The sequence below is a fragment of the Rhinolophus hipposideros genome (genome assembly GCF_964194185.1).
Source record: "Rhinolophus hipposideros genome assembly, chromosome: 3".
Classification (NCBI taxonomy): Eukaryota; Metazoa; Chordata; class Mammalia; order Chiroptera; family Rhinolophidae; genus Rhinolophus; species Rhinolophus hipposideros.
Window position 1 is genome coordinate 9,293,487 of NC_138049.1, and position 16,208 is coordinate 9,309,694.

General features: G+C 37.5%; 1 protein-coding gene across 11 annotated transcripts in view; it reads right to left on the minus strand.

Annotated features, from left to right (window-relative positions):
* ARID1B (AT-rich interaction domain 1B) overlaps positions 1–16,208 on the minus strand; it is a 396,431-nt gene that overhangs the window by 84,007 nt on the left and 296,216 nt on the right. For all 11 annotated transcript variants that reach the window (XM_081035477.1, XM_081035475.1, XM_081035469.1 and 8 more), the window contains one exon: positions 5,425–5,514. In XM_081035477.1, the coding sequence (XP_080891603.1) occupies positions 5,425–5,514 (90 nt within the window). The remainder of the gene's footprint in view (positions 1–5,424; positions 5,515–16,208) is intronic.

The window sequence follows — 16,208 nt, forward strand, 5'->3', positions numbered from 1 at the left end:
ATTCGCAATCAGGTACAGTGAGCCTGTATGCTTCCACTGCTACTTTGTTTAAACAGGAGAGAGAGAAGAAAGGAGGCTGTTAGGTAGGTGGACAAGAATGAAGGTTGGGGTGGGGGGCTCTTCAATAATTCTGGCACATTTCACCCAGGGTACCCTCTGTACAGACCTGGCGGTCACAGAATGGTGCACGGAAGTGCCTCCAGCTACAGAAGGCATCCCTGGCACACCACGGTCCTGCAGCAGCGTCGGTTCTGTTTGCAATCCGTGTCCACAAGGGAAAGTTCTTAGTGACTCTGCTTTCGTGTATCTCAAGGACTAATTAAATCCTCATTACTACCTTCTAATTATTCAAACACTATGGGATTACACTAAGGAAGTGCCTGCCGGGGCGCCAGATGAAAAGGGTTAAATAACCCAAGTTGATTTTGAGAATCCAGATCTAGCTCAGACCTTCAGAAAACCATCGGCATTGACATGAATATTTAACTAGACACCACTGTGAAAATTAAAAGGGAATTCAATTAAAAGGTTTTCAAAAAATTAATTCTGACCTCTCTACATCTGCCCAAATAAATAAGCCCTCTTGAAACGTTTTCACCTAATTGTTAATCCAATAAACTAGAAGGGCATTTGTGAGGTTCATTAAGCTTAACATTTTACAGGGGTTAAAAATGGGATCATTTTGATGTTAATAATAATTATACAAATTTATCCACTCAGATGATTATTCCATATTCGCTCCAAGCCCTCTTGGAACAAAATCAACAACAACATATTCATAAGCCATTTCCTATTGCTCTTTGCAAATTTTAAGATATATGTACCGTGTTTCCCCAAAAATAAGATGTAGCTGGACCATCAGCTCCTAATGTGTCTTTTGGAACAAAAATTAATATAGTACCTGGTCTTATTTTACGACCAGGTCTTATAATATAATATAATAATAATATAATAATAATATAATACAATACAATACAATACAATACAATACTTGGTCTTAAATTAATTTTTGCTCCATAAGACACATTGGAGCTGATGGTCTGGCTAGGTCTTATTTTTGGGGAAACACAGTATATTAAAGATTAAGAAATAAGGATGGGGTGGCCAGTTAACTCAGTTGGTTAGAGTGCAGTGCTCATAACACCAACATCACAGGTTCGATTCCCGCATGGACCAGTGAGCTGCACCATCCACAACTAGATGAAAACAACAGCTTGCCTTGGAGCTGACAGGTCCTGGAAAAACACACTGTTCTCCAATATTTCCTAATAAAAATTTCAAAAAAAAAAAAAAGAAGAAGAAAGAAAGAAACGAGAGGATAAAACTAATCTAAACTTGTTAGCTACAATTTTCTTGTAAAATTTATTTCAGTATTTTAGGATTTTCTGAACTGTTCTTCCAATGCTTAGGTAGCACAATTTATACTACTTGATTTTTTTTGTTTTTTGGTGAGGTGCTTTAATAGCAATTCTGTATGTCTTTATATGAGGTCTACAGAGAAAGTTTAGTTTAAAATAGAAACCAACGGCAAATGTGTTACAGAACACTAAACTGAAGTTTTGTCCTTTTTTCTTTTAAAGACATCAGGAATGAAGAAGTTAAGCCCAAAGAATTTGAACTAATTGTCTTTTTAAGTTAGTAAGAAGTACCAGCATTCATATAAAATGCAAACAGGAGAGTATTAAATCAAGAGTACTCAATCCTCCATATGGGAAAGTAGATGAAAAAATAGAGGAGCCAATACTACGTAAGAATAAAGAGGTCAGTAAATATCTAAAGTGTGTCCTTTCTTTTTGCAACCAAGATGGCGGTACTCGTATTTACTTGCACATATACTTTTATAGATGAAAAATATAAAATGACAGAAACTCAGTTATTTCTGACTATACATAATGTGCGGAAATAGATTTGTGACTGATGTCCTTTGACAAACTCAATCTAGAACCTCCAGAGGAGGACGTTAAACTGCAGATGGGGCTGGGGGTGGGGAAACTACAGGGCCACGAGCCATCTGGGCCGTGCACTGACTCTGTACTCAACCTTGGGAAGAGGAGGTGCCTTTGCAGTTGCCAGTGTGACTCAGACCCTAGGACAGACTCAGGTCTGCAGAATTCTAAACAGAGTGCACAATTTTTCAATAAATGAATTCTTCCTGATTGAGGATACAAGGACCAAGCAGGAAGGAACGATGGCAGAACCAAGTTCAGCTTCTTGGGCCTGGAGGGACCTAGGCTCTAGAGTTGTATGTCAGACGCCCCATGAGGACTCTGAGGAGTACCCAGAAAACTGCATCTCTAAATAGGAGTAGGCTGCATCTCTTGCTTTGTGTAGTTAGTTGTCTCTGGGCAAGAGTGTTTCTAGATTCTCCGACATTAAAGAAAATCTATCTCCTATGGATATGTTAAAGAAAATGTGTGTATTTGTGGAATATTTCTTAATCTTTTTATTAAAAAAAATAAGTGCAAAAGGAACTAACTATTCAATTTGGTGATTCTAGCACTGAGCAGTACAGAAGCTATGTTCTTTTCTATTAAGGTTCATGGTTTCTGACAAAGAATATATTTTTTTAAATAAGATGCTAACTCACCAATTTATTTTTTCCTCTCTGCTTCTTTCATCACTTCCCTAAATAAGGGGGGAGATAAATCAATTGCAAAGGTATAAATGAAGTTAAATTAAATTTCAAAACATGGGAGTCAATACTGGAGAATTTTCTAGCAAGTATTTTCTTAGATCTACTTTGCACTGTAGGCATTGTTGGTACACATCCAATGATGGTAAAAACAAAGAAGAAAAGTGTTATTATTGTACCAAAGCATTGGAACGACTGTGTCATTTGCCATTAAAACATCTGATCAAATGTCATTAGGACCTAACATTCCTTCCTAGGTTTTAACAAATAACACAGCCATTTAAAAAAATTCTTGCTACCCAACTTTTAAGGAAAGTTAGCAAAGCCTCATCTAAAACTCTTTCTGAAATATGAAGTTTTCCTTTTCGGGGGGTTGCCCAACCAACAAAAGGCACACAAAGGAGGCACATAATGTCTCTCGCACACTCTTTCAGAGAAAGTTTGGGAACGTGTTAGTAAATTTAGATTTAGCAAATTATAAAATTTATATTTGCTATTTGAAGGGCATAGTCTTTATAACTACACAGATTGTTATGTATCCATTATGTGACCAAAACCACACTACATATAATAAAGATAATCAGAGGGAAAAAAGAACAAACTCATCACCATAGTAGTTTCCACATAGTGACATCATAGGACTACCCTAGATTTTGCCATGCAAACATTCATCTTCATTTAAGTTAAAAGTTTAACTATGATTTCTCATCCTTGACATTTGGTTTTCTACATTTTCAAATTTGTTAAACATGTTATCAGTTGGAAGGGGTTGGGGAAGATGTTGTTGGAAGATATGGGAGGAATTTCTCTTATAAGTTCTTAGTGATAAAGGTTAGACTTGTAGTACTTTCAAATAAGGCACGTCTTATCCTTTAGTGCTTGCAAAAGAAGCAGAATTCTCCCAGTGGGATGAGGTACAGGGTCATGGTGCGGGTTAAATGAAATAACACACACCTTCCTCTTAGCTCTGGGTCTGGCCTGAGCAGGCTTTCAGTGCAGGATAATTGCTTTAGTCCTTTTTTCTCTACTCCCCTGACTCAGCAACACATGTAGGTGAAACCCACGGTCAGGAAAGGGAGCTTGGGGAGAATACCCCTTGCATGCTCTCCACGGACTTCTGTAATGCCTTCCAGATGACCAGCACCACATGAGGATTAACACAAAACAAGCAATCTATCTATAATAAAGAGGATGTGAGGTACAAGACTGATGTATAGGAGGTCACAGGGAAAAGTTTAGAGAAACAAATGCACACATCGCACAATTAGTCTCGTTAGAAAGCAGTGGTTCTCAAAGTATGGCCCTCAGATCAGCAGCATCAGCAATACCTGCAAACCTGTCAGCACTGTAGCTTTTCAGTGTCCCACCGCAGACCTACTGACTCAGAAGTCTGGGCTGTGCCCTAGCAATCTCTCTGAACACGCTCTCCCAGGGATTCTTGTGCACCCTAAACTTTGAAAACCATCAGCTATTCCATTATTAAAACATACTGCGGTTTCTTGATATGGGAATGAAAGTATTAACTATACATTAAATTATAATAAAAAAGTTACATATGTAAAGGTGCTAGGAAATGAAAATTTCATTTTATTTCTAGTAAACATTTCATTTCAACAGAAATGATGTGTAGAGCAGGTTAATCTATCTTTCCACCGGCATTACTTTGTAAATACTGTGGTACTGAGTTTTTGACACGCAAAATAACTAAAACCTTCTACTTCTAATAGAAGCAAGTCATCATCTGTATAAATCATACAGAAATAATTATAAACATTCGGAGTCAGAAACCTTTAATACCAGCTATCAAGCTACCGATTTCTGTCTTCTGGGCGAGTGTGAGAGCAGAAGGGGGGAGTGAAGAAAAGTGGCATCTTTCGTGGGTGGGATGGGCAACCCGACTCTCAGGCAATGAAGAGTGACCTGGCACAACATTAGATGGTGCAGAAGGCTTGTAAACCCTGGTCTACACTAACCTGGATTAAAATCGCTACACCACCACCAACAAACGGACCTTGACTACCAAAAGGGAGAAAGAAGACAGAGGTAAACAAATGAAGGCAGAAGGCAATAATATTTGGAGGTCAACATGCAGAATGGAGCTGAAGGTCAAAAGGGTTTGTAGATGTGGGCCAACCGGAATGTTCAAGGGCTTCAGGAAAAGCCCAAGTTCTTTTTTTCTGGCTCTGGCACTAAGTCGCTTCTGAGAATGAAGAAGTCCTAAAAAGAACCTCTACGATCCTCAGTTTCTTTATTATAAATCGAGGTGACTGGACTCCATGATCTTTCAAGTCCGCTCCAGTTCTAAAATCCTACAATTTTATAACACAAGGTCTAACTATGTTTAAATTTTTCTAACTGTGTTTAAATTTTTAATATTAAATATCATGGAACAAATAATTGATCAAAACAGCTAGACATACATACACACACTCTAACAGTTTACTTCACTAGAACCAATATCCAAATTGAATCATTAAGAATCATATTTACACAGCTAGATCAAATATCAGGCTACAGTCATGTATGAACTATGCTTCATGGTTCTATGTGGACATATGTATTCTTTGAGTCTTGAACTGTGCTTTGGTAAAACTTCACCCAATCTGCAAGAATGCATCCTTCTTTTCCATATTTGTTGTTACATGTAGGTTCTTGTTTATTTCATTCATCTGATGAGGAAACATAATATCCTTTAAAAAATTACTTATAAGGATATGCATAGGTCAGCAAATTCATATCAGTCTCATAGACTCAACACACAAAGGTATGTAAGATACAAGTTGCAGACTTACCTCTTTCTTGTGGCATTGGTGACTGGCTCAAGGCAGGATGGGAACTAGATTCCGACTGGCTCCCGGGTGGCTGAGGAGGCATCTGACTGCCTGTAAAACACAGGAGGGAAAGCTTTTGCATGAATACTGCAATTGTGCAAAATAAAGACATAGTTACATGTATTTCATCTTTATTTTCACAAATATGGCCTCTACACAGAAAAAGACATAGCTCAAAAAGCATGATATTTCACTGTGTGTGTGTGTGTGTGTGTGTGTGTGTGTGTGTGTGTAAACGAAGACGAAACATGCATAAACATATTTAGCAAACGACCTCCAAAAAAGTTCAGTTTCTTACTGGATGAGTTCCCAAACTCACAGATAAATCAATGAGTAGCTGAAACCCCCTGACACACACCTCTTTAACGCATTAACAAAATCCAAGACTGATGAGCTGCACCCATCCTGCTGAGTTTGAGCTAGTCCCGGAGTGGGCAGGCACGCACAGTGACCCCCAACTTTTTCATTGTTAATATTTGTTCAACGTAGTAATAGCAACTGATGTATAAAAAAATTATTATTAATCAGATTCAACATAAACTTATGAGAAGACCTCTATTAAAAACATAAAACATCATAGGACTATAAAATGTAGTTTATGTTAGGACTAAAGAAATATTATTCTGCATCTCTTTTGATCTTTACTGCTAATAAAGCAATAGCACAGATTTAGCAACTATTTGATTTCCATTTATTTAATGTGTGCTCAATTTGTTCTTTCAAACTATAATGTAAGCTTCTTGAAAGAGGAATCATGTCTTTTACTCCTTTAATCCTTCTAGTAGCACAACAAATGTTTAATAAATCTTGGTTATTTAATGGCCCTTAATCTAATATGAATTAAAGGAAAAGATACTTATTATTTTACTAATTAAAGAGAGACAATGAGTCATGTGAAGGAAGGAGACAGGATTTTGAAATTTAAGAATCATCAGAGGTACTTTGAGATCTCAACTCATTTTCTGGCTCAGACGTTCAGACGCATTTCTAAGACTAAAAATAAAGAATAAAAAAAGGCAGTTGAACTTAGCACAGTCCTTAAGGCACACGCTCCCATGGCATAGGGACTGGCTATTTTATCTTCTAACTTCTCCCTTTGCTTAAAATGAGTTAGAAAGACAGAAATATACACACATACAGACAGACAGACAGACATGTATCTCCCTGTGTAGCCCTCCGGTGTAGAGTCCGTGATCATGTCAGAACAAGCTAATAACTGCTTTGACACCACAGGACCTACTCCTCCACAGTTTCGTATATTACATTTGAGTAGAGAAGGAAGTTAATGTGCTGAAGATTAGCACCGATTCAACCTGGTGAAGGTCGTGATGCAGAGCCCGGTGTTACACACTGCACAACAACCCTTTCGCAGTTCTGCGTCGCGCCATCTCTGTGAGGCCAGGCAGCCCCTGAACAACCCAGCAGGAGCTCGGTCCCCAGAGTCTCTGAGGACCGTCACTCATGCTAATTCTAATAACGGTGACAGCCAGAGAGGCAGGGAGATCATTTTCCATTTAGAAAACAGCTAGAAATCGTTGTTAAAATGTAACTATAAAAATTCTCAAATTGTTTTTGAGAGTTTAGGCTTCTCACATTGAAAAAAGAATGGAAAACTTATGTGTTTCTGAGTGCTCCGCGGTTCAACGGCCACTCTTTCTCAGCGAAAGTGAAAACCAAGACCTGAATTGATAGACACTGAGAAACGCTGCACTGCGAAACCACTAGGAGTCATTCCCCCAGATTCCAGCCACAGCTAGGGGATAAAGGAACCAGACAAACAGCACAGGATTGGTTTAACCAGCCTTTTACTCCTTGGTATTTGTAGTAAATGAGCATTACCAGCAACTCATTCAATGTAACATAAAAACCACTTAACATGCTGGATGAAAACAATCTGAAGGGCAAACACTGGTCTTCGACTTGGCAACAGATACACAAAAGTGGCTGTGTCCCCTCAGGGCCCCGTGTTTCCTATGGAACACCCTAAGGCCCCAGTCTACAGTCCATTTAGAAATTTAAAGCACTCTGCAGTCAAATCCTGACTTTTAAAAATGTCACTGGGGAATCAACTGCACTAAGACAGGAAGTGCTTACATTATAAAGATTGTTTCTGCATGACAGGCTGGATTCATAGGCTCATGACAGTAAAAACAAACAGTAATTCTCCTTACACAGGACTCCACCACTTATACTATGTACGCCCTAGGCACTGCTCTTACATGCAACATTTCTGCTAAAACACAAAGGCTCTGAGAAACCCATCTCTTGAATTCATAAAATACTGCCACATCCAAGCAGCACTACTAGTTGTTTGGTGCAATTCTAACAGATATCTCGCTAAAGCAATGAGAAAATTCAGTTATTAAATCCACCACTTAAAGAAACAATCAAGAAACTTTTCATGATAAAGACAGATTTGCCCAAACTGTTCTCAATTCTCCATGTGCTTTTACCGCCGTCTTTCCAGCGACAGTTTCAGTTATTAAGACATAACTTCATCCACCATAAGCACAGTCATAGCAGGTGATGACTCAGAAAACATTTTGACAAACACAGTACGGAAGACTCATTTGTGGCCAACGTCCATCTGAAGATGACCGTTCAGAGCCCTTTGAACCAACTGAATCAAGTAAAGACCTTCGAAACCATAGACTTTTATATGATTTATGTTTGTCAGAAGTAAAATGTCCTAAGCAAAGTTTGGTAATTATTTTAAAATATTGCCATACATAGTAAACAAACCAACTTCATGAATAGGCTTTAACATTAAAACTGAGTTTTTAAACAAAGCCCATGTTTTCCCTTCATCTATGTCTTTAATGACATTAAGTACAATGGAAAAAAACTACAACTGGAAAAACCTATGTTGGGAGTGAGAATAAATTTTACCACTTTACACCTATGTATTTGTTCTTCAATAACCACTTTTTATTTTTGATGCTCAGCACAAGTCTATACTATGATTTTTTATATATAAAAACAACTTATTTTTCATTTGTTTTAGACTTCAAGTTGTAAAACCAGAACAAGGAGTCCCCTGAGATCCCTTAGCCCACCTCCCCTAGTGTTCACATCTTATATAACCATAATATAATTAACATGAAGAACTTACCAGGGTATAATATTATTAGGTAAAGATCTTATTTTAATTACACCAAATTTTCCACTTAATGTCTGTTTTTCTGTTCTAGGATCTCACGTGGCTCTTAGGTGTCATCTCTCCTTAGTCTCCTCCAGTCATTAAAGACTCACAGTTTTCCTTTCTTCCTATGACCTTGACACTTTTTGAAGAGTGTTCCTCAATTTAGTTCAGTCTGGTATTTTTTCATCATTGTAATGAGGTTATTCATTTTGGGAAGTGCACCACAAATGTGTCACGTCCTTCTTGGTTCACTCTGTCTAGGGGTACGTTTCGTTTCTGGTGGTTTACTTTACTTACACAGGTAAAGCTGGTGTCTACCAAGTTCCTCCAATATAGTTACTATTTTGCTTCTTGTAGTTGGTTAAGCCTCTTAGGGGAGATATTTGAGCTGCAAATCCGTCTCCTCAAACCTGCACCCACTAATTCTTGCATCCCTAGAGAATCTTGTCTGCAACATTTATTATAGTGGTGTTTGCCAATGGTGAGTCTTTCCTTTCTTCTTTCCTTCCACATTTGTTAATGAGAGTCAATTGTGAGGAAGCACTCTCTCTTCTTCCCCATTTGTGTGTGTATTTATTAGACTATTTCTATGTATCTACCTGGACTCACTCTAGCAGACACGTTATACGATGACCTCCCGTGAGTCAGTCTTGTGTAATCTCCACTGAGGGCAGAACCTGTGACTTGGTTTCTAATCAAAGAATGTAAGAAAAATACAAATATGTTATATGGCAATATTAAAGGGATTTTGCAGGTGTGATTTTGCAAGTCCTCAATCACTGACTCTGAAATAACCAAAAGGGAGACGATCCTGGGTCGGCCTGAGTTTAAGAGGACTTGGGCCTTTGCTGAGCTGACAGATGCCCGATGGCCTCAACCAAGCCAGCTTCCCGGATGTGAACTGAGCCACACGGCAGGGACAGGCAGCCTCCGGCACCTGAGGGCCTCACTCTACAACCACAGGAAGTGAATTCTTCCAGTGACCTAAATGAGACCGGATCAGATTCTTCCCTAGCTGAGCCTCCAGATGGGACCAGGGACCATCCAGCACTTTGCAGCCTTGTGAGACCCTGAGCAGAGGACCCAGCTGAGCTGTGTGTGCCTGGACTCCTGGCCATGGAATCTGTGAGATAATCAATGGGTGTTGTTTTAAGCTGCTGAATTTTCAGTAATTTCTTATAAGAATACACTCATGGATATTTATTTTATTCTATGGATTCAAAGCCAACGTTGACATTATTTTGTTGCTCAAATTGTTTCAGTTTTGGCCATTAGAAGCTCCTCCAAATCTTTATATTTTTGGAACCATAGGTTGCTCCAGACTCATCTTCTGTTTTTTTTTTTTTCAGCCGCAGCCCCATAATCAACCACTTCTCCTAGGAGCCATGGTTTTTCTGTCTACATGGTTTTTGTATTGGAGAATGGCTTAAGATCTGAGCACTAGATCTGCTCATTATTCCTGGGATGTTATTGCTCCTAAGCCCTCTCTGTGAACAGAAAAGGGAATACATGTATGTACATTAACACACACACACACACATCTGTATTTCCGTATTAGTGTATGTGTGTGTAACCATGAGCTTATGCAGATACCTCTAATTCTAGTCCAAAACTAGAGGGTATATTTTGCCTTCTCTCTTTCCTTATTTATAACTTCTTTCTCCACGGGTAAGAAGCCCAATTCTCATTATTTAAATCAATTTTACTTATTTGTTCAATTTTATTATGTACACAAAGTAATTTCGGAACTACTAACCTATAACCTTGTGAAAAACACAGAGTGATTTGTTAGGGCTTGTATTCCCTCCACATCCCAACTGGTTTTAATTGTTTTGATTTTTTTAGGGCATGTGAAATACTTCTATGGTTCTAAAGGTGAGAGTTCTACAAAAAAGATCTCCTCATCCCTGCTTCGGCTATTCCCATTTCTCCTTTCCACCCCTTTCCCATCTGCCCTCTATAAACCAATTTCCTTAGACTTTGTGTATTGTTCCTATATATTTTTTTTGCATAAATGAGAAGATATCTGTTTATTCTCTAATATTATCTTGTTTCTTACATGAAGGGTAGCATATCCTAGATACGTTTTGGGCTCCCCCCCACCACCTAACAGCATGTCCTAGGAAGTATTCCCTATCAGTTTATAACATTCTCATTTTTAAAATAGGTCTTAGCACTCCTTTGTGTGTGTGTGTTCCAGTTTGTTCAACCACTCTCCTATGGATAGGCATTTCAGTTGTTTCCAATTTTTGCCTGCGTATATTTGTATTGTTTGATGTCTATCTTTAGGGTCAATTCCTTAAAGTGGGATTGTTGGGTCGAAAGTTAATGCATTTCCAAATTTCCCTCAATGAAGCTCTGAAGCAATTTACATTCTCACTGGCAATGTTTGACCTGTCTCATATGTGAGAAATGGTATCAGATATTTTCGAGTTTGTATTCCTCTAATTCTGAGTGAGTTTGACTACTCTTTCACGTTTGAGGGCTGTTTTTATATCTCTTCTGGTAAACTGTTTGCTCATGTCTTTCCCCAAATATTTTAATCTGGGTTTTCAGTCCTTTGTCCTGAAATTTTAAAAAATTCTTTATATATTGGAATGCTAGCCCTCTGCCTATGGTATAAATTGTGACTATTTTCTCCTAGTTTCTCACTTGTCTTTAGATTTTGTTTATACTATAAAATTTGTAATGGCATTTATAAAAAAAGTAGTCAAATTTATCAATCTTTATTTTTTTTTTGTCTCTGTATTTTGAGTCCTAGTTAGAAAGCTCTTCTCTGCACCAAGGTTAAAGAGAAATTCACTCCAGTTTTCTTCAAGTATGCGCATGGTTTCATCTTAATCTACTGGAAGTTTATTTTTGTGTGTGGTACGTGATATAGATCTAATTTGATCTTTTACGATGAAAACTTATAAGATCTATTCTCACAGCATGTTTTAATGTCTGGTAAGGCTAGCCCCCAAACCTCCACCCCACTTTTTTCAGTGTTTTCTGGCAGATTTGTTCTTTCTATATCAACTTTAGCAGCAAGTTGTCTATATAAAACAGCTTATTGACATTTTCAGTCATTACACTGATAATTCTAAATTAACTGAGGGAGAATTGATGATTGTCGAGTTTCTCCTTTTCAAGAATAGGACATGCCTTTCATTTGTACAAATCTTTCGTTTCTTTCGGATACATAGAAGTTTTGTACATTTTATGTTGTTTATTCCTAAGCATTTAATCTTTGCTATTACAAGTGAGATTTTCTCTACTAGTATGTCTTTTAAGTTTATTGTTTGTGTAGAGGAGGCTATTGCTTTTGTATATTAATTTTATATCTTGTTGCTACTGCACTGAATTATTTTACAGTTTCAATGGATGTGCCATTGATTCTCTGGGGTTTCCCGGTTTCACTACTACATCACCTGTCAGTAGAGACAGTGTTATTTCTCCTATTACCATCCTACGCCTCACAGTTCTCTGACTGTGCTGGCCAACACCTCTAGAACATTGTTGTATATGGCGGAGACAGTCAGCATCCTTGTCTTGTTTCTATCTCAGTGGAAATGTCTCTACTGGTTTTTCCACTACATGTGAGTACGATACTGGCTTTAAAACGAAGCTATATACGTTTTACTATGTTGAGAAAGTTCCCTCAATTGCTATTTCTGTGGGTTTTCTTTTTTTTTTTATTTTATCATGATTGGGTATTGAACTTTATTAAAGGTGATAATATTTTTCCTAAAATCCACTTATATATTATATAATATTAATAGTGTCGTTAATATTGAACCAACCTTGCCTTCCTAGAATAAATCTCACTTTGCCATGGTGTGTTATTTTCTTAACGTACTGTTGGATTTTATTTTCTATTTTCTTCTTAAGTTTTACACTATGATAGGTTTTGAGGGAAATTTTTCTAATTAAAAATAGCTTTTAAGAACAGGAAACAACCAAAATGTCCTTCGATAGATGAATGGATAAAGAAGTTGTGGTATATATACACAATGGAATACTATTCGGCGTTAAGGAAAGATGATATAGGAGCATTTGTGACAACATGGATGGATCTTGAAAGTACAATGCTAAGTGAAATAAGTCAGACAGAAAAAGCAGAGAACCCTATGATTTCACTGATATGTGGTATATAAACCAAAAAGAATAAGACAAACAAATGAGAAAGAAAAACTCATAGACACAGACAATAATTTAATGGTTACCAGAGGGTAAGGGGGTGGGGGGTGGGTGATGAGGGTAAAGGGGATCAAATATATGGCGATGGAAGGAGAACTGACTCTGGGTGGTGAACACACAATGGGATTTATAGATGATGTAATACAGAATTGTACACCTGAAATCTATGTAAATTTACTAACAATTGTCACCCCAATAAATTTAATAAAAAAAAAAGAACTGATAAAGATTATCATCAAACTAAATATTTTAAGTAACAAAACATGGGGATTTTAGTATATAACAATTGGGTGTAAGTAGGCTAATATGTATAGTTTGGTAAATTAGTACACATCCAGTAAAGTAAAACTTCTAGCAGATGAACAAACATGAATGTATTATAGCTTGGCATACTTCATAGAGCAAGATGTGTGGGCAGTCAGTATTAACAAGTGCACTTTTATATTTCTTAGAGGTAACACAGTCTTATCACTCCCCCGCGGTTCTTACTTTAGTTCTCTGTTTACTGTTGGTCTCATCTCACTACAATGTAAGTTCCATGAGTACAGAAAATTGTCTGTATTGTTCCGTTATATCCCCCAAACCTGACATACAGTAAGCATTCAATAAATATTTGTTGAATAAACAAATGTGTGGTTGATTAATCTAGAAACCAAGCCCAGACTAACAGTTAACTAAACCTTTATAAGTTACCAGTAATCAAATAGTTTTATCTTATTATTCTAGATGAGGAAATAGGCAAACATTTATGTAAACTGCCAGATAGTAAATATTTTAAGCTTTGCAGGCCATATGTTCTCTGTCGCAACTATGCAACTCAGCTGTTGTAGTGCAAAAGCAGCCATAGGCAATACATAAACAAAATAGCATGAATAAAACTTTATTTACAAAGCAGGTGGCGAGCTGGATTTGGCCCAAAGGTGGTAGTTTGCTGACCCCTATTCTAAATGATAGTATCAGTAAAGAAACATTCAGGGACACTTGCTCAAAAAGTCAATAAACATTAAACGGTATTTATTAACGACATATAAACCTGACACACTCCCCCATATTTAATAACTATCAGTAATAACTATCAGTAACAATTTGGTTTGCTTCCTCTTCAAAGCAGAACTAGTGCTGGATTTCTCAGTGTTTAATGCAAACACAGTGCTAAGACTTAAACGGCAAGTGCATTTAGCAGGTACATTTTTAGTTAATTGACTACTTGTAGTTTTATTTTTCCCAACTTTTTGTGGACAGACCGAACCAAACTTATCAGAGCTACTGATCTGATGCAATCATGTAAGTTATACTCTCACACTGCTGTGTTGGGGTAGCAGAAAATAAAGATGAGATGAATAGCATTTCCAGATTAACCCTTTATTGAGGCTAAACTTCCCTGAGTTAATGCCTTTCGAAATCACTACAGCATACAACTACAGAAACCCAATTAAGAACAAAAACACTAACTGAACTACAAGAGCCTCTGGCAAACAAATCATTTATCCCCATCTAAATAATATTGTGCTATCTCTACATAGTACTAAGAGGGAAAGAAATACGCAGAATTTCCGTTTTCAAAAGTTGTAGTTGCCAGGCCAAAAAGCATTTCTTCCCTTCACACTGTTTCAGCAAAAAATAACAATCAGCTAACCCAGTATGGATTTAGTCATCCAAGATGAAATAGTGATATAATTAATCAGAATGGCATATCTCGCATTTGAATGACAGATACTACTTGATCTCAATTTTACTACCAGAAATCTATTCTCCCCTTCCAACTTTAGTACATTAGCTGACATTGGGCAAAAGTAGATAAAGAGAATGCAACATCTGGAATGCTTATTTATTTGTCTCACGAATTCTCACATAGAGATGGTTTCACTTGAATGCAAAAAATGAAGTAAAAACCACTGAGTACTTACTACATAAGTACAAGGCAATGTCCTAAATGATATTCCTCCATTAGAAATTCAAGAGGATTGGCTTCTTAAAGTTAGCATGAAATGATATGTTAAAGCAGAGAAACCTGGACAATTTTGTTGGCCAATCTTCCTCAGTAAGGATCCTTGGGGTGCTTGGGAATCATGAGGTGCTTAGTGACAAAGACTTGGGTGTTATTCATAAATTCCTTGAAATTAACAAGAGCAAGACAGGTTTATTGTTAGAAAAGCAAGGTCTATGAATTCACATGAATGAAATTGCTAGCTGTGGTTGCTCTTGAATTTTGAGAAGAAATAAAGAACACTTCTAGTCACTTTATTAATAACTCTACTATGATCCAGTTCTTTCCCTGTAATGCTGCTACAAAAATCAATATATATTTCATAATTTTTAGCAATTAGCAATTGAACTATTCTTCTACTCTTTAAGAATTCTCAGTGGTGTCACTAACGTTAGTGAGGAGTTAAAGAAAAACTGCTGTAGGAGTTATTGCTACGAATTACACACACATCACGACCAAATCAACTTTCATCTTGCATTTCCCTTTGACTGCATCCAAAACTAAGGCATTGGGTCGCTTTGTTCCAATGTGTCGTCATGCTTTCTTCATATTATGGAAATCAGTTCTGTGTCAAATCTTTACAGTAGAATATGGGTTTCACCTGTCACAGTCTGACTTTACAGATCTTCTAGAAGATATATTTCTTATAAGCTGCCAATCCCACTAGTAAGAGCACTATAACTTCTTCCCTTGGACTGCATTCAGGGGAGTTATTTCTTTAATTTATGAAACACGAATTACTGGTTAGGACCTTTCCTTCCACGGTAAGTGACCATGACAAGTGACACACATGACTGTCAGTGGGCTGCATGCTGGACTCCGTATCTGCAGAAATCTTTGAACATCTTACCTAAGACAGTATCCACACCAGAGTGTGGGGGAGACAGTGCAGCTATGCAATCCAGGCAGCAGGGGCTTCACTGGTCATTTTTTTAGTGAACTTTAAATACCAACCTAACACCCAATGGCAACGGTGTAGGTGAAAAACGAGTTTTCAATAACTGATCCATTCACTGAATGTCCAAGTCTTGGGCATTTATTTAGATGAATTAGAAAGGAAACTTTAATATGCTCCAAAGCAGACATTTAAACTACAGAGTCTGCTCCAGTTCCAGCTTAGTGGTTACAGTTAACACTTTATCTCAAGTAACTGAATGTGGATTTACAATACTTACTATTATGTGCTGTGTTTTAAATAGGCTCTCACTCTTACCAGAGGTGCTGTACTGGGGTATGGAGAGTGGGAGAGGCAGCTGTGAATAGGCTGTCAACACAATTCTTTATTGTGAACTAACCCTACCTCAAGTTAGAGCAGTACAAAACGGAAAGTAACGCTCCCCAGAACCCGTACCCTCCAACGGGAACACAGAAGCGTAACAACATGGTCCCCACCTTGGAGTTAGTCTGAGCCTTGGAACACAAGCCCTTCCATGTCCT